General features: G+C 37.6%; 1 protein-coding gene across 1 annotated transcript; it reads right to left on the reverse strand.

Annotated features, from left to right (window-relative positions):
- Window positions 1-5,544: 5,544 nt before the first annotated feature.
- On the reverse strand, window positions 5,545-15,010 carry LOC120632851 (cytochrome b-c1 complex subunit 2, mitochondrial-like). Its single transcript, XM_039902889.1, has 9 exons — window positions 14,810-15,010; window positions 14,140-14,369; window positions 13,189-13,474; window positions 12,623-12,753; window positions 11,805-11,977; window positions 10,665-10,784; window positions 9,858-10,025; window positions 6,843-7,219; window positions 5,545-5,821 (listed from the first exon to the last, which is right to left on the reverse strand). Exons 1-9 carry the CDS (start codon window positions 15,008-15,010, stop codon window positions 5,582-5,584), a joined length of 1,926 nt encoding a protein of 641 aa, XP_039758823.1. The 3' UTR covers window positions 5,545-5,581.
- Window positions 15,011-23,818: the final 8,808 nt, after the last annotated feature.

A 23,818-nucleotide genomic window follows, 5' to 3' on the forward strand; every position in this document is an offset into this window, starting at 1 on the left:
GAGCGGAGCTAGGTCAACATTGCACGCCCTAGGGAGCTTGCTGTAAACACTCGACTTACCTATTAGGCAGTCTTGGTTATTTGCACCAGCATACGAGAACCCGACCAGAAGTTCTTTAACAATAACAGGTACTAGGAAGAAGAATAAACGACCAAATCTTGCAGCGAGTAAACGAATTTAAAAGAATCATAAAACTGACTGTCACTGTATATTTATTTAACTTTTGATCAAAGTGCCTTATTCTATAATTCCATACTGCTTACAGTATGGAATAAATTATAGAATAAGGCTAGTCACAAAAATAGTTAGTCCACACTATCAGCTTAATCGTGCTGCTGTCATTGGCGTAGGTTTAGTGAACCAATCTCCATGTCTACTTTCTCAAATAAGTATCTTATCTTTAAGGTGTCCATATCTACTATCTGAATTGCCATTATGCCGTCCACGGCTTCCTAAATTGTTTCATATTGCACCAAGCAAGACAAATTACGCTACAAAAATGTTTATTAGAAGAAGTAGCAACCAATTTAATGAGTTATTTATGGAAATCGACATTTTTTATAACTCTATATTCATACTAACAATAAAGGATATCTTGTCGAGAGCTGACAAGCTGGGGCTGCCGCCGCTAGTTCGGCTTTTTGTATGTTTCACCACTTTATTAATTTTATGCGGCTACACCCAACTTATTTGTTTGGGGGTGTTTAATAATGTTATGAGTACCATACTTACATTAATTAGGTTTAAATATGTATCACCCGAACCTAATTATAATATGTATGTTTCCACAAAATAACTAAATAAGATGTAGTTTGGTGGTCTTGTTTGGTCTCGTATGGTGGTTACAACCTGGTTTTGAAATGGGTTTGCGTGAGGTCACATCGCCGGGGAACTAGTTTTATTAGCCAGTTGAGATTTTTCAAGATCCAGCGAGTTTAGTATTCTTTAGTTATATATTCTGTGCATCATTCCTATAACCTAGGTTACCTTTCTTGATCAGCCATAAATTATTTAATTTATTATAAATTGTCAGCCATAATCGAAATTCAGCATGAAGAATTCAGCATATAAATGGTCTTTCAATCTGTACCATACTAAATTTCTTAAGTTTCGTTTTCATTCGAGTTTCACCAACCTGCGAATATGTGCCAAAAGGCTATGCAATTAAAATTTAAATTCTCTGAGTTTAACGCGTTTAGCTTACAATTATACTTTCATCTCCTATATATTTAATATGATGGTAAATACCAATTTTCATCGTCGATATAACTTGAAAAATAAATGACTTTAATACAAACTTCAACAAACAAACCTCAAGTATGGATATCGGTATTATCATCATCACAATCAAGTCATTACTAGCCTATTACAGGGCACGGTTCTCCTCTCAGAATGAGATGGGTTTAGGCCGTAGTACAGTGAGGCCCAGTGCGGATTGGTAGACTCCACACACCTTTAGAAACAATATGCAGAACTCTCAGGTATGCAGCTCACTATATTTCCCTTCACCGTCTAAGCAAGTGATATTTTAATTGATTAAAACGCACATAACTCAGGAAAGTTTAAGGTGCTAGGATTCGAAGTTCCCCCGAAAGTGAAGTGGAAGTCCATTGGGCTATCACCGCTTCAATTACAAACGCACATAACTCCGGAAAGTTAATGGCGCGTGCCGGGAATCGAACTCTGTGCCCCCGAAGGGGAAAGCCTTACCCAACTCGGTTAAGGTCTGGTTTGGTCGTGGTTCATCAATATTTTAAAGAAGTTATAAATTGCACCTTCCAGATTTTCCTGGTTCCAGATTTCCTGGCAAATGAAGCTTAAAATTCATAATTGTATTAAAGTAACGCCTGCTTCAATCTGAAAAAGGTATAGATTATTATTAGAAGCCACCTACCTAATCTAATCTCACCATGTCCATGAATAACAGATTCATAACAAAAGAATAATAAAACAGCACCCCAATTAAATCGATGTTTTCGTAAACAAGGAAAATACTTGGCTGGCTCCCTCCTGCGGGGCCACAGCCTTTCCGCCATCCACGCTTACGCGGTTACGAACAAAAAATAATCTAATCTAATCTTTTTTTTTGGTCGTAATAATTTAACACGTACAACGGACTGTTCAGGCCAACCAAGTACGGATACAGGCCGAGGAACAGGAGAAGAATTGACGGACCAAAAAAAAAAAAAGGCGTAAACACTTGCACTTAATAGCAGTGTAACACCCGGTAAAGAACGCTGAATAGTAACTCAATACTTGGGGCCAGATAAGCCCGACTCGTAAAATTATATACGCCCATGTGGCCTTATGCTTACAAATACCTAGTAGGTTTAATTTACCTGTCCTATTATAATGTAAATGTTATCTATAAATATGTTTTTTATTGTTTGTCGCCTCTCAGGCTCTCGCACAGGCCACAGCTTCTAGCTGCCGCTTATATACAAGTTCGTGGCCCTAAGAAAACCAAACAAAATATTTTAAACGTGAGAGAGCTTTTCTAAAGCCGGGTTCGCATCAGCGTTTTGTTATAGATCAGAAGACCGATAGAAACCTTATAAGGTTTCGGCCCCAAACGTGACAACGAGATAGGTCATATAAGTTTGTCCGTTTTGTGTGTGTGTCCCATCATAAAGCTGAAAAAGATTAAATTGTGATTTTTGCATTAAGCATTTACGGTTTTAAGTCCCAAATAAACTACTACAAATAAACCAAGAAGTATGAAGATAGGCAAGATATGATTGAAATACTGGATTGAAGCAGGTGTTACTTGGCGGAATTCCTTAATATACATTTAAAATTAAGCTCAATTTGCTATTATCCAAGAAATGCAGGAAAATCTGTACGGTGCAATTTATTATTTAAATCTTTATAAGTACTCCACAATATACAGATAGGTACTCCAAAATGTACTAACGCTCGACATTGCGTCCTCAGAAGATGTTGACTTTACAATGAATAATAATTACCTACTAAGTCTCGCAAATCAATTACTTACTACACAGAATCTAGTGTGTCTCGTTTTTGAGTCGCCATTTCCCAGTGTGTTCGATCGACAACCTTAAGCTGCTTGACGTCATACCACTACGAGTATGTATTCGGTGTTATAAAATCATTTCAACACCACACCCGCGTGTATATCCGGCGTTATAAAAGCACTTCAGACAGATGCTACAAAAGAGTGAGCGGTCAGCACAAGGGCGACCATTAATCCGTGTCAACAAGACGTCGAATCAGTAATTAAGAAGTTTATCATAATGCAAAAAATTAAGCTCCGCGAGCGGTTGACCTAAATATCAGTAGGAAGGGTGGAGCCGCAGTGTAAGCGAGGGCGAATGCCAAAACGAGAAGTCAGTTTTCACTAAACCTAGACATCCCCTCGAATGCCTCACGATTTAGGTGATTTTTACAGGCGTAAGGAAATTGGCGTTGTTAATCCCCTTGCCTAGAAGAGCACGTCAAGCTTGCAGTCCCGGTTATTATCACTTACTTATGGGATTGGCCGTTAAAGCCCACGAACCCGCAGCTTGTGGGTCTATGCTCTTAAGCCGCATCTCCTGAAAGACGACGCCAGTGACCAGCAGTGTTACGTGAATAGGCAGCTGATGATGATGCCAAATAAAATTTTTATACATGATGTCTATCGATAGGCACGTCTTTTAACAAGGCTGCTTGTAAGCAAGCTCCGCTTTCATCTCTGACAAGATAGGAAATTTAAAAGATTGTAATCTATGAAATGATGTTGAAAAAGAGCCGTCTGCTGAGTTTCTTGCTGGCTCATCTCGGTGGAATCTGCCTTCCGAACTGGTGGTAGAGTCACTACAAACAGACTGACTTGACGTTTCAAAAGTGCTAATAAACTGGGCCTACTTCAAATAAATGAACTTTGATTTATTTATTTTTTTATGAAAATGCCACTGTAGATACTAGATACATATTCCCCAAGTCTTCTCTTAAAATCATTAGCCATGTTTATTTTGATGCCAGCTCGGACTGGCACCACGCAACATCCTAATATTATTTTAATTCACGTCCCTTCGTCTGTGATGAATACGGCAAAACAAAATTAAAGATCGCCCACTTAACTCTGCATTGCAGATTTGGCTCCAAATAATAACTCAAAAGAAAATATAAATGAATCTCCATCCTCGAGGATAAGCTTCCAGCTGATACGAATTATTTAACACGGATGAATTCCACCATCGCGGAACGCTTCTTGAGGAAATCGAATACTGAAAACTGACGTAGGTCAGTTAGTTATAACGTTAGCTTTAGTCGACCTATTGTTTGCATAAAGCCCATTATTAAGTGTATTGTTGATTTTCTTTGACATAACAGCCAATAGGTGAGATTTTAGGCCCTTATCTGTAATATAAACCTTGTGGTAAGTGATGCAGTCTAACATGGTAGCGGGCTAGCCTGTAAAGATAGTGACAGTTACCTATACTAAAAACCCCTTGGTTTTAAACGTAATCGTACCGTAACGCTACCGCTGGCAGATTTCCCCAACCAGAGCAAAGAAAATTCAGAAAATTCCCTAATTGCACTTACCAGGGATCAAACTCTAAACCTCCCATTCACTGGAAAATCGCGCTATTATTCCCAGGACAGTGGTGGCCCCGGGAGAAATTGAGATTGGCATATTTATTTTTTCTACAATTATTTTTACACCTTTTTACTGTGTAAATATATGAATTCATCATACTCATATAAAATTTCTAACGTTTAATTATAAAAATAACGCAATGGTTGTTGGAAAATCAGCTTTGAGCATTGTTGCCAATGCGCATCATTATTGCCATTTGCCATATTGTTAAATAATAAAGGGTTAATTACTTAGTTCGAGAACTTGCATTAACAAGAGAGTATGGCAATAAGGTATTATTAATATTATTAATTTATTTAATTTAGATTAAATTTGATGTGTTATCTTCCCACTTCCTTGTGTTGGGTGTTCCCTGAGAAAATTCAGTTGAAATGCTGTATCATGACTGACAATACCTAGCATAGATTATTCCTTGCAATGTGAAACCTGCCTGTAAAAGTCACACAAAAACTTATTATTTAGCCTTTCTTAATATTAGCCCAGACATTGGCCAAATATGACGTGTGAGAAAAGTAGAAACGTGTTTGGGGCTATAGTACAATTATATTACCTACACAATTTTAAATTCTTTAAACTTCACGGGATTTATTAACTTTGGTGGGCTTAAATATCCAGACTGTCTCCATTACATATGTTAGTTATGCATAATTTAGATCTACAATATAAAAAGCTGTCTTGAGAAGAAAAGCGATGGCTAAGTTTGTTGTAGGGTTCTCAAAGACTCATGCACGTTTGGAACCCTTAGTGTTAAGTTAACATATGTAGAAATCACTATTACATTATGGGCTTGCAATTACATGAACACTTAATGGGTGCCTATAATACGGCTAATTGCTTAACATTTATTTGCCTATTTGAATAAAGGACATTATTGTTCAAATAAAGAGCACATACACCCATAAACAATAATTTATGATGCAGTCAAAGAAGAATACACCCAAAACAGTACTATAATATTATATTATTAAATCTACAAATTCAAGCTTTATAAACATCAGTGTGTTTGTAGTTGATCTTCTTATCAATGCCCAGTAGTTGTCTTATAATGAACTCTGGTAGTCTCTTGTGACGCCAGCGAGTGGGCAGCGGTGTATGGTTGGCCTTCTGCAGCTTGCCTGATACGTATTGCTCTGCTGAGAACTCATTGGCCTGCTTCACCATTGCTAGTAGCTCATTTTGAAAGATCTTCTCCTTTTTTATGCGGCGATTTTTCTTAACCTGGAAATAGTAAAGTAGACTTGTAAACCATATGACTTTGCAAGGTTTAATTTTGTTTTAAAACCATATTTTATTAAGTTTAATTCCAAGCAGACACAAGCAGATGTAGATAGAGAGTTCAAATGTTACCTTTCAATATACAAACATGACATAATGTTGGTAATTGCAGTTGATATCTAATAAATATCACTACAGAATAAAATAATGATCATCAGGTCTTTGGTTTTTATTATTACGGTGATACTAATTTGGTTATACAAAACTAAAGCTAGGCAGGCAAGAGGAGTTTTGCTGCTATTCTTAACTACTGTGTATGACCTAATTATGTTTAATTCACATGTAGATTCATGGTAAACTGCATGTTTCCAGCAACTCCCTGCAACTTGTTTGTTGGTCGCTATCTAAATCTACAGCGCAAGGCCAAAAATGTAGCACCATGGGCAGTGGCATGCATAGAGGGTATGCAGGTGATATAAAATGAAAACAATCTGAGTTATGAAAAACTAAAGAATAGACTTTGTAAGAGTTAGGTATAAAAAGCCTACCCTTAAGTTTTTATAACTTGTACTGGACTAATTTTTTATCATCTGCATACCCTTTATGAACGCCAACCATGGGACCCAATGTACATGTCATGAGACAGCTCAGTGAAAGAAGAGCTACCCACTTGTTGTGGTCAACTATCCAAAATCCTTAAGTGCAGTTTTCGTGACTCTACTCCTTGGCTATGAAATAATAAAAAGTTTTATATATTTCTGTATCCTCCCTTCCCTTAGAGATTCTTGGGTTTTTATATCAGACAAGTAATTTGACATAGTTAAACAAGAAGTATCCAACACACTAACTGGCAGCACCTTTTAAACATCTTGAGAGTGTAAAGCCCTCCCTCTATTATGACATAATGCCACCTTTATTTTTAAGGCCCTAAAATCTCCCAACTTCCTCAACATGGGCAGGATCGTTTTTTTTAAACTACCTCCGATTAGCAACTACTTTTTACCAAATATAATATATTAATTACCCTGGCCCAGCGATATCTCATCCTCTTCCACAGCTTGTGCCTCTGATGCTTTTTCATCTTTTTCCTACGAATTACAATCAGACGGACTGCCTGCTTTTCTTCTTGTTGCAGTGCGGGTAAACCGATCTCATCCTTCTTCCAATTTGTGTCAATCAAAGGTAAGATAGACCGGGGATTTATTATAGGTATGTAGGATAGAGGATCTTGCTTTCTCTTTACCCCATTAGGCTGTTCATTGATCTCAAAATTAATACATCTAGGAGCAAAAGTCAAATTTTTCGCTTTCGATATTACGTCTATTTTTGGTTTCAACTGCGCTGTTGTTTTGTTCTCCTTTAAGGTATTTAGAGCGGTCTTTAAGTTCACGAGCCGTAAATCTGGAAATAAATACGATGTTATATTAAAAAAGCGATGAAATAATGGTAATACAGCTATATAATAGGATAACCTATAAATATTACGTACATTTTACGGTGTTCTGCAGTGAGTTCATCATTATTCAAACTTCTTAGATACCAAGCATGTTTTTTATATTACTTAATACAATTATTAATATTCCAAAACTGTATTTGGAAACCCCTTTAGCATAACCTCAGTATTATGATTTCGATTTTTAATTCAAGATAAGGATTTAAGATGACACTGACATTTGAGTTTTAGTTTTTTTTTTTATTACAACAGGATTTACGGTTTCAGAATCTAGTTTTCTTAATCTTTGGGTTTTAACATGATCAATGTGAACCCAGAGATGATACTAACAATACTGTAATTATTATTATTATTATTATTTTTATATAATAGACTAATCCGCTTTCTCAGAAAATACTTAAATAATTAATAAATAGGTTATAATTGTTTGTTTGTAAATACTATATTTTTTGTTTACATATTATAAAATATGTCTGTGGGTACTGCAGCAACATCGCCAACAATGGCTATAGCCATTTGATTACCTGAAATATAAATCTAAAATTAGATTAAGCAATATAACTAATATTATAAAAAATGGTTCTCTACACAAATTGAATTTCACGTTATTCCGACGCATGCAATGTGGGTCATGATAGTTGCCTTTAAAACAGATACCTTATCTTAGTAAATTTTCTTCTTCAGCTTGATCATCTGTGTTATTATAGGTAGGTTGTCGGTAGTGATGGACGGAGTACTCGTGTATTACTCGGTACTCTGCATATTCGGCAGTTTTTTAAATTGCTCATACTCGGCCGAATAATTCGGTTTAAATGCAAGAGTTATTTGGGTAAATACAATAAAATTGTAGGTACTGGATAGTATACTTAGGTACCATTTTCCCTATTTAATTGAGGTATTTACGCAATAGGAACTACTGTTTCTTATAATTAAATTTATAGAAATGTATTCTCATTTCTCAGCTGCTATAATAGGATTTATTTTATAGGTGCATACTCTATACAAGACGTATTAAGCTTGCATAAAAGACACATTCTTCATGTATATGAGACGTACTAAACTTGCATAAAAGACACTTGTAACCTGTATACGAGAAGTATTCAATTGCATAAATGACACTAGCGACCTCTTTACGAGACAAGCTAATCTTGCATAAACGACCCTTACTTAGAAGTACTAAACTTGCGTAAATGACACTTACTTCCTATTTAGAAGACGTACTAAACTTGCATAAACGACACTTGCGACCTGTATACGAGACGTACTAAACTGTCATAAAAGGCACTGGCGACCTGTATACGAGAAGTATTCCATTGCGTAAAAGACACTAGCGACCTCTATACGAGACACTAATCTTGCATACACGATCCTTGCGACCTTTATATGAGACGTACTAAACTTGCGTAAATGACACTTACTTCCTATTTAGGAGACGTACTAAACTGGCATAAACGACACTTGCGACCTGTATACGAGACGTACTAAACTTGCATAAAAGACACTTGCTACCTGGATACGAGAAGTATTCAATTGCACAAAAGACACTAGCGCCCTCTATACGAGACACTAATCTTGCATTAAAGACTCTAACGAACTTTATACGAAACGTAACAAACTTGCATAAAAGGTACTTGCGACCTGTATACGAGACGTAACAAACTTGCATAAACAACACTTGCGATCTTTATATTTATTATTTATAAATCATAAATTGTGATTGTGCGCATAAGATACATGAAGTGTACAAAGGTATACAAGACGTACTAAACTTGCATAAACGACACTTGCGACCTGTATCCGAGACGTATTAAACTTGCATAAAAGACACTACGAACTCTATACGAGACATACTAATCTTGCATTAAAGACTCTTGCAACCTTTATACGAAACGTAACAAACTTGCATAAAAGGTACTTGCGATCTGTATACGAGACGTACTAAACTTGCATAAAAGACACTTGCGACCCGGATATGAGAAGTATTTAATTGCATAAAAGACACTAGCGCCCTCTATACGAGACACTAATCTTACATTAAAGACTTACGACCTTTATACGAAACGTAACAAACTTGCATAAAAGGTTCTTGCGACCTGTACCTATACGAGACGTAAGAAACTTGCATAAACGACACTAGCGATCTTTATATTTATTATTTATGTATCATAAATTGTGATTGTGTGCATAAGATACATGAAGTGTACAAAGGTATACAAGACGTACTAAACGTGCATAAACGACACTTGCGACCTGTATACGAGACGTATTAAACTTGCATAAAAGACACTAGCGACCTCTATACGAGACATACTAATCTTGCATTAAAGACTCTTGCAACCTTTATACGAAACGTAACAAACTTGCATAAAAGGTACTTGCGACCTGTATACGAGACGTACTAAATTTGCATAAAAGACACTTGCGACCTCGACGCTGACTCGCAACTAGGGTTCTCGTGCCTGTAGAAATCTTCGCTTCAAGCTCGGTTGAGTACTCGTAATGAAACCGAGTCAAACTCGGTACTCGTTTACTCGGCGAAAATTGTACTCGGCACATCAGTATATGATTTTAATGAAAATGACAAACGGTTAGCCGCCAGCGTTTCCGCAGCGGCAGCGACATCTTCGTTGGGAATAGCGTCGACCATAGCGATGGATTTGTCTGCGGTGTCTATGGATGTGCAGTTGAGGGCCTGCAAGGCGAGGCCTTGCGAGGCCTTTACGGAGTCCTCGTCGTGTAACGCGAGACTTAATTCTAAAAAAGAAATTGAGTTGGCTCTCATATGATTTAGTAAATATTTATACACCGACTGTTGGAATGTACTGGATTCTATTTAATATTATAACATCTCAATGTGTAGGAACATTCTTGTGAGTAAATTATTATTATTGTTATTGTTATTACTATAGTAGGAAATTATTTTAAACTTATAAAATAGGCCTTTAAGGTTTCATAGCTTCATCATCATCATCATTATCATATCAACTCATGATCGGCCAACTACAGGGCACGGGTCCCCTCCATTGAGAAGGGGTTACGACTGTAGTCCACCACGCTGGCCCAGTGCTGATTGGTGGACTCTAACACCTTTGAGAACATTATGGAGAGCTCTTATGCCAGGTTTCCTAACGATGTCTCCTTGACCGTTGAAACAAGTGATATTTTAATAACTTAAAAAAACAGCGAACAATGTCTAATTGGTTTTTTAATCTACCTTCATCTTAGAGGTCTAATAAGAAACAAAATATATATTTTTTAAGGCGCTCAGGCCGCGATTGCCAGAGGGTCGCAGGTTCATGCATTTTAATTTAAAGAATTGATAATTCCTCCAAGTTTAGGAAAACTAATAAAAATTATAAAATGAAACATAATAATGAGTGTAAATGTCTTTACGCAGTCTCTTTTTTCCATCTTCAATATGTTGTGAATTCAGTTTGGAAACGTTAGCCAGGAAATCCGATGCGAGGTAGGCGACGTGGCAGGCTGTGGCTGCTTTAGATTTAGCAACTACTCCTAAAACAATAATTAACGATTTTTGTATGAGAGCTGATCGCAGCAGTGCAAATCAGTCGACTAAGAACTTTTGCCCAAGACATAAAGCGCCCGTCCCGGTTGAAAATCATCCATACTAAAATGCGATTTTTAAAGTGGGAGAAGAAATTGAGCGTAAGAAACAAACCTTCTCACTAATAAACTATGTTCTTACCACTGTATTAAATAACTTTTCATCGATTGGTAAACGGCAGAGATCTTCTCTTCCTTCTTCACCTTCTGTGTTTGTCTCCGTACTTGGTCGGAAGGAACCTTTTTGCGTAGTGCCACTGGTACAGCTGGGTCACCGCTGGGTCACTCAAGCCAGCCGAGCTCACTCCAGAAGGTTAGCAGGCCGCCCAGGTCACCAAGTGACGGTAGAGGTCTGTCATCTCCATATAAAATTTGGTGATGACTAGAATACGAGTATATGAAGCGGTGCAAAACAATATAATTTTGTAAGAGGACAACCGATTGGCAATGCGTTTGGAAAGGCATTTTCTAGCCAAGCGCGACCCAACCTAGAGTTCATCATTGCCTTTTAACAGGCATGATGGGCAAGCAATGCTTAGTGAAGATCACTTCGAGGTTGAGTTTTAGTCAACGCCAAATTCCTTATTGGGCTGGTACTTACGTGGTACCTCATAAGATCACGACAGAAAATCTCGGTATAACCTCCTGATCTGCAGTTGAACATGCCAACCACTAAACAAACGGACTAACAGATCAACAATAGTCTAACAGTCCACTGTTGGACTAAAGGCCTCTTCCAATGGGAGGGTCTGACCATTATCACCACGCTGGCTAAACGAGCTGGTGATCGCAGTAAATGGTTGTAGCTACACAGAGGACGCTGCCGACCGTTCTTCGCTATATTCCCTTAGTCCCTTAGAACCTCGTACAACACCGGCAGGAAGAAGGAGAGGGGTGGTTTAAACTGTATTCAGATCTGACGTCACCAAGTGGCCAGTGGCCAACAGAAACAGACTAACAGATGCGTACCGAAAATACCAGTGTCCGCATAGGAGATGTTGAACGCTCCGTAATCAGCAAAGAGATCGCCCTGGGACAACATTCCGTTCGGTCCTTGAGGAGTTCGATCCAAGCTGTGCTGCCCCTGAGTCATGTTGCCGGTGCCACACGCCGATGCTACTATAGCATGTCTAAAAAGATTGCTGCAACAAACGTTCAGTTTTGATACTCTGCGATATATAGGTACCTAGTGTTCGATTCAGTCACTTTTCTGTCTTTCCAACCGCAAATTTCATGAAACTGACTCTGACACTGAACACTGTACAATCCAATAAAATTTATCAAACAAAACTCCCCCATACTCAAATGGAAAGCGAGCAAGGCAAGGCTTTTTACTTCATTAAAACCAAACAATAAGATTCGGGAGAAAACATCTATCGCGTCATCTATCAATAACCTTATTCGTAAATTCCTGTACGTCTTCGCTGAGTGGATACGCATCCAGTAGCCGTTTTCACAGCGCGACAGTTTCCTCTTCTCTTCACTCATATAAGTTTAGTTAAATAATGTTAATCATCAATATCAACTCATTACCGGCTCAGTAACGACACGAGTCTTCTCTCAGAATAGGAAGGCCGTAGCCACAACGCTGACCAAGTGCGGAGAACTCTCCTCACGATGTTTTCCTTCATCGTTGAAGCAAGTGACAGGTATATTTAAGTTGCTTGTAAGTTGTACAGCTGCAGGTCACTAAGCTATCACCGCATTACTGCTGATATTGATCATCACGCCATCAAATGAGAAAAAGTACATAAATGTAGATATCCCTTTCTATCTGAGTTACTAACTTAACATTATTAGTTCCACAGCCGCGCACAGCTACCGCTATCCAGGTGTCGCTGCCGGGGCCCAGGTCGTGGGTCTCAATACCACTGCGAAAGCAAGGTTGAGGGTGGCATTGTTCAGACGTGGCTCGGACCTAAAACAAAACTCTTTTAAGCCAAGAAAGATCTATGAAGGTGGGAATGATCATCATAATCAACCCAAGACCAATACAGGGCACGGGCACACGCCTTTAAGAACGGAGAACTATCAGGCATACTAAAAATACTGTTAAAAACGCACATCACTCCGAAAAGTTAGAGGTGCGTGCCGGAGATCGAAATCGGTCACCCAAAAAGATAAGCCGAAGCCTTACCAAGCTTTTAGCTTTAGCTATCACCGTCCTACAGCTGAGGCCATGCCACTAGGACAGAAGTAGGCCAGGCCTCTTAGAGAACGTAGACTAGTGTTCTCACACAAATGAAATGAAAATAATGGAATGTCTCGAGAAAGCCTCAGTGCTTCTAGCTTTTAAAGATTTTGGAAGTGCCTAAAAAAAGTACATTTTTAACGAAAATATGTAACTCACCACCCTAGAGTCAATCATTTCGGCCAGCTCAATGGTTTCCTCAAACGGTATGCCTACAGAGGCCACAGCACAGTGAATGGACTTAAAGTTCAATGCTGCATAATTCATCAACGTATCCGAAGTAATGCTGTCAATTCTTTCCTTTTCGCAGAACATAGAGTTGGCCAGTGGGCCGGCCCAGCATGCGTTTTGAACTAAGTCTAATACGCGCTGTTCTGCAGGCATTCTGGTTAGATCACCTGTTATTAACATCCTCCGATCATCTATTTCCCATTCGTGGTACGAACATCTAGGGAGAAAGCATTCTGAATATCATATAGCATAAAGATCTGGCTTATATCAGTTCTATCTTCAAGACAAGATATAAATCAGATACATTTAATGTTCAAACTAAGTATAAGGGTTTTGGACTGCATTTTTGTAAATAAATGACAAGTATATAATTCTTTGCCCAGACCAGTGTAAAACTTAAATCCAGTTTAGATACCCCGCATGAGACGAACAACTGGTAAATAATGGAAATCAAGGATCACCCTTTTAACAAAGAACTGCCTGTATGCGACAGACAGACTTTCTAACATGCCTGTTAGAAAGCAATGATGAAGTATAGATTAGTTGAAGCGCGCTAGCCTACAAAATGCTTATTTACTTTTTCTTTGAAGTAGAACATGTTTCTTCACTTTTGCCGTGAAGTATATAATGCTTATTCACTTTTACCTTGTAGTTACTTAAGTTATATCTACGTGGCAAGAAAACACATTTGGCTTGAGGGCGTTCAACATTTAACGGTACGCATCAGAACCGTGGATAAGAAACGTTTCTGACGAGTTGATTGAATATTTATATAAACCATGGGACGCATTGGCTATCCAACTCAGTTAAACGCTTATATGCCAATGTGTGCCAAACACTTTGCATGGCAAAATATTTAATTTTAAATTGAAATGTGCACACCTCGCTGCAGCATCCATCAAATAACCTTTCAGCGTGGTAAATAGGGGTGTAGGACATCTTAGCGTGAAGGCAATGGTCTGCCTGTCCGACGTACAGGTTAAATAAGCCCCTTGCTGCTGCAATACTCGGAGTTTCGCGAAGGCGGTTGAATTACTTCCAGATCCAGAGGACATGGCGCGGATGAAGTGGGTGGCGCCAAGGTCGTCATTTGTTTCATATCGGGAACCCGCCTGGGAAATTGGTGTAATATATATATATATATATCTCATATGACTATACTGCTCATTGAAACAGAATCCTCATCCAACCAGTATTGCATGCAGTGCATTGTGTCCAAAAACAGAGGAGACGCCTCGAGCTCGTCTCACGTCACACCCGTCGAATGTTGCAAGAATACAAACATTTCCCATATTCCTCATTTTATGGTAATCGTTTGGAACATTAAAGGTAAAATAATTACTGCCGACTGCTTAATGACTGAAGTGACTAACCGCCTGTTCGAGAAACACTACTAAAGTGCATTGATTTTTGGTTAAAACACACGTATTTTCGAAAAGTTGCCAAAGTTGAGGTGAGTGCCAAACTCGGTCCCCCAAAAGAGATGTCGAAGCCTAAACGAGATCATATCACTCACTTTCATTCGAAGAGAGACTGTGGAAAGTGTTTAAACCTGGAACATAATGGTGCAAGCAGTCATCAGTGCTCCAGAGACCCTCGCCGCCACGATCTTGATGCCGTTAAGCATTTTCGTCTTCTGGATCTCCGTCGGCCCATACGCAGCCTGGGGGAAGCAGACCTCCTGCAGTAGCATGCTTGTGTATATGCTTCTGTTACTTCTATATTGATATAAGATTTGAGACAGCTTTTTCATTTTGAACCAGCTAGGATTTTCCTTCAAGTTTAATTTGATTCACGTTTAATTAATTATTTTCGTTTCGCGATTTATTCACGAAAATATCGTTCTGAAATTACTTACAGAAGTTCTGAAGTTGAACTATTTATGTCACAGATTTATGTTTATTTCTCTTTTTGACATTGTTGCATATTGATTTAAAATGTTACTTTATGTTAGCTCACTGGATCTAACATGTTTACATTCTCTGTTGCAAGTGTTTATTTACTCTTTGACAACACTTTAACAATACCTTCTGCTAAAATCGAAAACGGAAGACAAAGAAAAACGAATTAAAATCTTATAGGTCATGTCGTACGTATGGTATCCTTTTGAAGACGCATGACATTATTCTGAAACCGATAGAAAGATTCGGACCGACATTATTAACCCGCTCGGTGCTTTGACAGAGTGGACCTGTTTCGTTAGCTCCTGTGTACAAAATTACAAAACGGTCAACTTGCTGCTTTAATTACCACAAAAATCTCAAGTGCATAGAGTTAAATCGGTTTAAGTGCAGTGTTTTGTGTTTGCTAAGAACTTTCACCTCGAAAAGTGTTAAAAGAAGTAAAAAATGTTTTAAAAAGACTGGAAATAAACTTATCTTAATGTGTAAAAGTGGGTAGGACAATAATTTTATCAGGGAATTGGCACAATAACATCATCTACGAGTAACACCATCTGCAAATTCGTCAAATCTTGTAAATATACTCGTGGTCTAATGGTAAAGACGTCACCTTACCTGTCGCTGCTGTGAGTTCGAATCCCAACGCGAGCGCGGAATTTTTTTTCATTTATATTATTTCTTCAAAATATTAATTAAAGGAAGACTACCAAGAATGGTCGGAACCTGTGAAGCATGCCAGGGCCATATCAGTGTGACAGTTAAGCGCATAAAATGTACGGTCTGTAATCAAATGTACCATTCTGAATGCGTCAGATTTACTGGCGATACGACATCAGCAAGATCTCAATGGAAATGCCCGAACTGCGTAGCAACTGGGCGCAAAGGTGGGGACAATAGTAACACACCAGTGCGAACAGATAAACTAAGCAAAATCTCCCGTTCCGCTGACACCGATTCCGATGTATCGATTGCGGAGATTGCTGTCCCCTTTGCCATGGCTGATGATGCTAACATATTCAGTCGTTTCGAGATAATTTTAGATGCTAAATTAAAGTCGATTAAATGTGAAATAGTCGAAGAACTTAAAACCACTATCTTCAACGAACTAAAGAACGATATGGCATCGTTATCTACAGAGTTTACTCAGTTACAGTCTTCTTATAGTCAACTGCAAATTGAAAACGACCATCTCAAAAACGACTTATGTATGCTGCAAAACCGCATCAGCAAATCTGAGGATCAGGTCTTGGAATTGCGCTCCCAGTTTGGTAAACAACAACAGCAAGCGAGAATAAATAACTTGGAAATTGTAGGGCTGCCACAAACAAGTACCGATTCGCCTATAGATTTTGTACTAAGAATAGCTAAGTACGCTGGCGTCGAATTAAGCCACGGAGATATCGAGTTTGCACATCGCGTCCAGCCCCAAAGAACTATTGCTGGAAGGCCTAAACCTATTGTCGCTAAGCTAAGAGACCGATTATACAAAGACAGAATACTCTCTGGCTTAAAAAAGAAGAAAGGCATTTGCACGAAAGATGTAGGAATTGAAGGCCCTGAAAAAAAAATCTTCGTTAACGAACACCTAACCCCTGAAAACAAACAGCTTCTAAAATCTACTAAAAACAAAGCGAAAGAAAAAGCCTACAAGTTTGTTTGGGTTAGAAGTTGTAATATTTTTTTAAGAAAAAACGAGGATTCGCCGGCTATAAGTGTCCGTCTGGAAAAAGACCTAGCCAGGATAAAGTGATTTCCTATATTTATGTTTTTCTATTGATCTACAATTATGTATTAGATTTAACTACACGTACCTTCATTATAATTAGCGCTCATAAATATTCACAACCTATACTTCGACCTTACCACACACTATATTCAAAGACATGCATTCAGCACATATTTCCAAGAGCACACAAAAATCACACAAAAACCAATATTCCATTCACACAGCAATCTTCTCTCGTCACTCAGTTTTACTTTTCGTCAAGCTTACAACTGAGCTACCGCAACCAGTTTATTATAGTAACTAGCCATGAAATCATTTTTGGTCCCTCATGCCAGTTGATCATTTCATGTTATAAATCACGCACATCATTTTGTACATCTACATATACCTTTTTTTTCTATATTTTGGTACTAATAATATACTCACCGGCGCCAATCCCATAGATATACTATACCAGAATGTACGCGGTTTACGCACTAAAACGAACGAATTTCGACAAAATATTCTTCATAACGATTATGACTTAATCTTAATCACAGAATCATGGTTAGTTAGTGGTATCTATGACCCTGAAATTTGTGATAATAGATATGATATCTTACGTTGCGACCGAAATCCTGTTTCATCTACGAAGACAAAGGGAGGTGGAGTCGTTATGTGTGCTTCAAAGAAACTACACATACAACATCAACATGAGTGGGACTGCCCTGGAGTTGAAGCTCTATGGGCAACTATACCTGCCCAGTCTCTAAATGTCCAAGGCAATCAAAATATCCATATAGGATTAATTTACGCGCCACCAGACGTTTTGTTACCTGCTCGTCTTGAGTCAATCTCTTCACGACTAGCAGAAATCGTTGCGTCGCATCCCAATGACTTCCTTATCTTAGCTGGTGATTTTAATTTACCAAATATTACATGGTCGGACTCCGGACCTACCATACAAAAACGAGGATCACTGGACTTACAGAATGCTTTTGTGAATTTTGTAGACTTATGCAATATATCTGGCCTTAAACAACAGAATACCATTAAAAACAGTAAACATAATACTTTGGACTTATTGTTTAGCAACATAGACTTTGATGTTATTCACTGCCCAAACCCTTTAGTTTCGGAAGACGTGTATCACCCTTGTCTTGAGTTCAATCTCTCCAACCTGCTTGTTCGCAAAGCTCGCCAGATATCTATAAGCAAGCCAAACTTTTTTAAAGGTGACTATATTAAAATAAACGAATACTTATCTAAAATTAATTGGAAAGTAGTTCTCGTAGGTGACTCAATAGACAGAGTAATTGAAATATTTTACTCGATTCTCAACGAAACTATTAACAATTACATCCCGATTAAAGCTAAGTTTAATTCAAATTTTCCTGTGTGGTACTCTAAATCTTTAACTCACATAGTGAAGGAAAAGCTGCTTAAGCACAAACGGTGGAAAGAAGGCAAAAACCCACGTGATTACGATGAGTTCGCACTACTAAGGACCAGGCAAAAAAATGTACAAAAGAAGTGTTACAACTCATATATACGTCGTATGCAAAGCTACATTCTAAAGGACCCTAAACTTCTCTTTTCCTACACAAAATCCCTAAGGAGCAATAATAATGGGTATCCTACTAAGCTTACACGAGGGGACACTGCGTACACAGATGAAACCTCCATCTGCAGTGGGTTCAGTGAATACTTTGAGAGCGTTTTTGTTAAGCCAACGAACACCTATGACCCAACTAGCCTTATTAATTTGACCCATAATGAATCCCTCAGTAAAATCATTTTTGCTGAAGACGATATTCTTAGACTGCTAAAATCTTTAAAAACTAATAAAGGAGCGGGTAGTGATGGTATTCCTCCTATTTTTCTCAGTAAATGTGCTTCCAACTTGGCTAAGCCTCTAGCCATAATTTTTAACCTTTCCATTAACGTCTTTTGCTGTTTTCCCGAAATATGGAAACAAGCCCTAATAGTTCCTATTCATAAGAGTGGGTCCAGAACCAAAATAGAGAACTACCGGCCGATATCTATTCTCAACGTGATGAGCAAACTATTTGAAACAGCGGTTTACAGACACATAAACCCTATTATTACTAGATCAATACCATATGAGCAGCACGGTTTCATGAAAAATCGTTCTACAGTTACAAACTTGGCTGCTTTCACTGACTATGTACTACGAAGTATGGACGAGAGATGCCAGGTGGACGTAATCTACACAGATTTCGAAAAAGCTTTTGACCGTGTGGATCATATAATCCTACTTGAAAAACTGAGCGTCTTGGGAATAAATGGGAACCTGCTTCGATGGTTGACTTCATATATTAGAAATCGTATGCAGGCAGTTGTGACGGGAAGTGCTAGAAGTGACTTTTTAACAATACCTTCTGGTGTGCCTCAGGGGTCTATTCTAGGTCCGCTTCTATATAACGCGTATTTATTTGATATTGGTAACTGCTTCAGTCATGCACAACACTTAATGTTTGCTGACGACAAAAAAATCTTCTATAAAATATACACCCTGGACGACTGTCACAAGCTACAGGAAGACTTAAATGCGTTGTCAGATTATTATACTAAAAATAAAATTTCAGTTAATGTCAAAAAATGCCATCAAATAACTTTTTCTCGTAAAAAAACATCAATTATTTTCGACTATAAAATTAACGATGTAACGATACCTAAAGTGAACACTGTTAGAGACTTGGGTATCAAGATAGACAGAAAGCTATCTATGAATGAACACGTTGATGTTGTAGTAGATCGAGCTTTTAAACAATTGGGTTTCATTAAACGAGTGACCCGTCATTTTAATAATATTGAATGTATCAAAGCGCTATACTTTGCTTTTGTCCGAAGTCTACTTGAATATGCATGCAACGTCTGGTCACCTTATTATATCATACACACCCAAAGACTTGAATCCGTACAAAATAAGTTTCTTAAGTACTTAGCATTTAAAGATTTTAAAACTTTCGATACTTACGAGGAAGCTTGTACTCATTACGGAATGGATTCTCTAGAACAAAGAAGAAATCAGAGTGATATGTTACTGCTGCAAGCTATTCTGACAGGCAAACTAAATTGTCCCAGCTTACTGTCAGCCTACTCATTGAATGCCTCCTCGATTCGAACACGTCACCGGCGCTTACTGGTTGTCCCCAAGTCAAATACAAATTATGCTCAGAATTCTATAATATTGCGTCTGGCAAGAAACTATAATAAATTTTATTCAAAACTTGATATATTTCATTTATCGAAAACACAATTGAAGAATGAAATAACTAAACTGCATCGCGAGAGATAATAAATGATGTGAAATCATTCATTTTTGCACACTTACGAACACACGCACACACTTACGCACACTCACACCCACTTACACTCATTCATGCTGTTGTGAATATCGTAAGTGATTATTTTGTATATTTTGTACTTGTACCTATTGCTTTATATATGTAATCTAGATTTGGCCTTATTTTACTAATAAGATAAACCCTTAACAAAAATTGTTTGTAACGCTGTTGGATTACTAATAAATAAATAAATAAATAAATAAGATATTAAAAATTCGCAGTTTTCATTAGTATACACTTGCTTGGCTTATTTGTAAATTAATTTAAAAAAAAAATATTTTTGGTTTTCACCCGCCACGCTATTCTTTTGCGGGTTGGCGGGCAAAATAATATTATTTATTATTCTGCATGACTAGCTGGAACTCCGGAATTACACTCAATTTCCAAGAACACGCTCTTAAGCGGGAAACATATTTGTTTATTTATCTTCCTTTAAGGCTTAGCTTATCTTATTATTCGAATGCATCGCTCTGATAGAAAACATTATTGAATGGAATTCCACCAGCAAGCCCGCTGAAGACTGCCTTCTTGTTATTTTTTATTCGACCTGTCAACCTATCTTCTATTTATAAATTTAAACATAAATCTTTTTTTTAGTTATAAGATTAAAAAAAACATACAAATTTACAGGTAACATATATTTACAAGAAAATTTTTTGCTTAATCCATTTGAGGTTGTCTTTTTTTTTTTTAAATTATTACACTGAAGAGTTATTAAAAGACTATACAAATTACAATCTGCAATGTTGGTGATATAAACCCTCTTATCTCGGAAATAAAAATCAGCCAAGTGCGAGTCACACTCGCGCAAGAAGAGTTCCGTAAAATCTATAAAAACGGCAAAAAATTGTTTCTGTTGTAGCCATCCATTATTGTAATTTGATTATCTAGATATTTATATGTCAAGCAAAAACTTTGTACCCCTTTCTACAAAAAATTGCGTGGACGAAGGTGTATGAAATAACCCACGCTTAAAGTTTATAAAGAGGAGTACATAGTGCTATTTTTTTTTTAAGTACATCAATAAAAACTGTAGTGGCATAAGATAAATAAACAATGTAGCCTTGGCGAAATCTGTGATTGAAAAAGTATAATTTTTGACAACAGAACATATAAAGTTCAAACTGTCAATTTAAATTAATTACGGTTAAATGTTGACCACTAGACGACCGGTTACTATTTTTAAAGTGAATATAAAACTAAATATTCTGTGACTATTCATGTGCCGTTATCAATATCGTGCAAAAACTTGCCCTTGTATGGGAGCCCCCTTGAATATTTATTTTATTCTGCTATTCAGTATACATTCTGAAAACAGGAACAGAAATACATTATTTGTGAAAATTTCAACTGTCTAACTATCACGGTTCATGAGATACAGCCTGGTGACAAACGGACAGTCACATAGACAGGCAGAAGGACGGACAGCTGAATATTGGTAATCCCGTTTTATCCATTGGTTAAGGAACCCTAAAAATAAAGTTTCTAAGTTTATTATTATCTCACATAGCGACATACTCCTAATGATTTTTTATAATTTTTTTATTACTTACATTGAATAAATACAAACAAGTTTGTTTCCGTATCACAGTGTTAAGTGTTTTATGACTTAAGCTTGGCTTTACGGATCATTCTCGCTGATAACATAGTAACGTTGATTTGCAGGTTACAGGGTGGAAAATGGTGAGACTTTTAAATTTGATGATCTCTCGAGTACCTACTCTTAGGATATGAATGGCAAGCATACGGTTTTCTTCCCAGGTCAGGTCTGGTAAGTGCTTTGAATGCGGTTAATTACTAGTGGCGTACATTTCGTACATGCATAAAAACACTTCCTAGCCTTAAAATCATGCTCTTCCTACCTAAGAATTTTTATTCCCATCAAACAAATAGGACAAAGGTCCTATTTGTTTGATGGGAATAAAAATTCTTTAAATACATAGGAGGTGATGGATTTCATGTAATAAACGAAATACATAACTTTAGATTGCAGTGCAGGTAAATACTTACTACAACTAAAACGAGGCGGTGATAGCCAAGTGGCCAGAACATCGACTTCACTTCCGGGGGGCCGAGTTCGAACTCATCGACCTTGTAACTTTTGTACGTTATGTCCGCAATTAAAATAATACTTCTTTCAACAGTGAAGGAAAACATCATAAGGAACCCTACATGCCTGAGAGATCTCCATAAGAGTTATCCATGGTCTCAAAGGTGTGTGGAGTCCACCAACCCGCACTGGGTCAGCATGGTGATCTACGGCCTTAACCCCTTCTCATTTTAGGAGGAGACCCGTGCACCGGGCCAGTAATAGGTTTATGTGATGATGATCATCTAAGACTGCATCATGACTAATAGGTGAGATTGCAGTCAATGGCTAATTTTTAGCCATATATATACAGGGTACTGACGAATTCAAAAAGACTGCCCGTTTTCACTAGACCAAGGAATCTCCTAAATCAACTCCATTTGGTTGATGCGTAGAGAAAAGAAAGGTACTCTTATGTGATGTCCTCACCTTAGGCGCCGTCTAAAGTAACGACACCGATTCGGCAGATCGTACAGTTTAGGGGACTTTTAAACTGACACTTGTCAGATGAAAAATTATAAATTTTTTTTTAAATATTATAATACAAACGCAAAATAAATACTGGTAAGAGCCATAGACAAATAGCAAATGAATAGCTATGAAGTAGTGTGTTTCAACACTCAGGGGTTCCCAACCTTATCAAGCCAGCTGCGCACTTACAAGTAAACCTTTTTTGTCACCGCGGCGCCGGCGAACTAACTAGTTAAAATAGGTAATTGTTAGTTAGGCAGAAAGGCAAAAAAATAAATCCCCAGTATGAAACTAATAAAACCATAATAAATAAAAGTTTTTAACATAGAATTAGGAAAATATAACTATACGAACAATGATTGTATTGGGCTGAGCTTGATGATTTCTACATAAATTTCGAAAGTTTGGAATGTGTGGTCTTTTGAAGTACAGAAGGAGCGCCTCGCGGTGCACCTCTGTTCTTTCTACGGCGGCAGTTTACTCAAAACATTTGCAGAATAGTATGTTTTGCCAATCTAACTAAAACTGTTATTTACACGGTGTTGATCTATTTGCCTTATAAATCCATTTGCCCACGGTATAGCCCTCGATTGAATGTTTTAACTTTTAAGTTCTTACTTTTATTATTTTTCAAATTCAAACGATTTTAGTACGGAAGTATAAATGTTTACCCTAGTCACTTCGTTTACCGCCATGACTGCTTGGAAAAAAAATTAAGTTTTTTTTATATAAAGCGAGCAAACAAGCAAGCGGGTGACTGTTTCAAAGTAACCTACTTTTCGGGTTAGCCGATAATGGGTCATGGAAAGAACTGGTTGGATCATCTATCACCTAAAATGCCGCCACGTTCCGAATCAACCTATCACTTTTACGACTTGATTGCCTACACTATCACGATATCAGTGATCTTCTATTTGGTTGTTTTCCTGTGAATGTCAACGTGGTGGCCATGATATATGAATTTCAGATGGAATCCGGAATTCTTTTATGAGCTTTTAGATTGAGCTTTATCAGTTTCTCCTAT

The sequence above is a fragment of the Pararge aegeria genome, chromosome 20 (assembly GCF_905163445.1).
Source record: "Pararge aegeria chromosome 20, ilParAegt1.1, whole genome shotgun sequence".
Lineage (NCBI taxonomy): Eukaryota > Metazoa > Arthropoda > Insecta > Lepidoptera > Nymphalidae > Pararge > Pararge aegeria.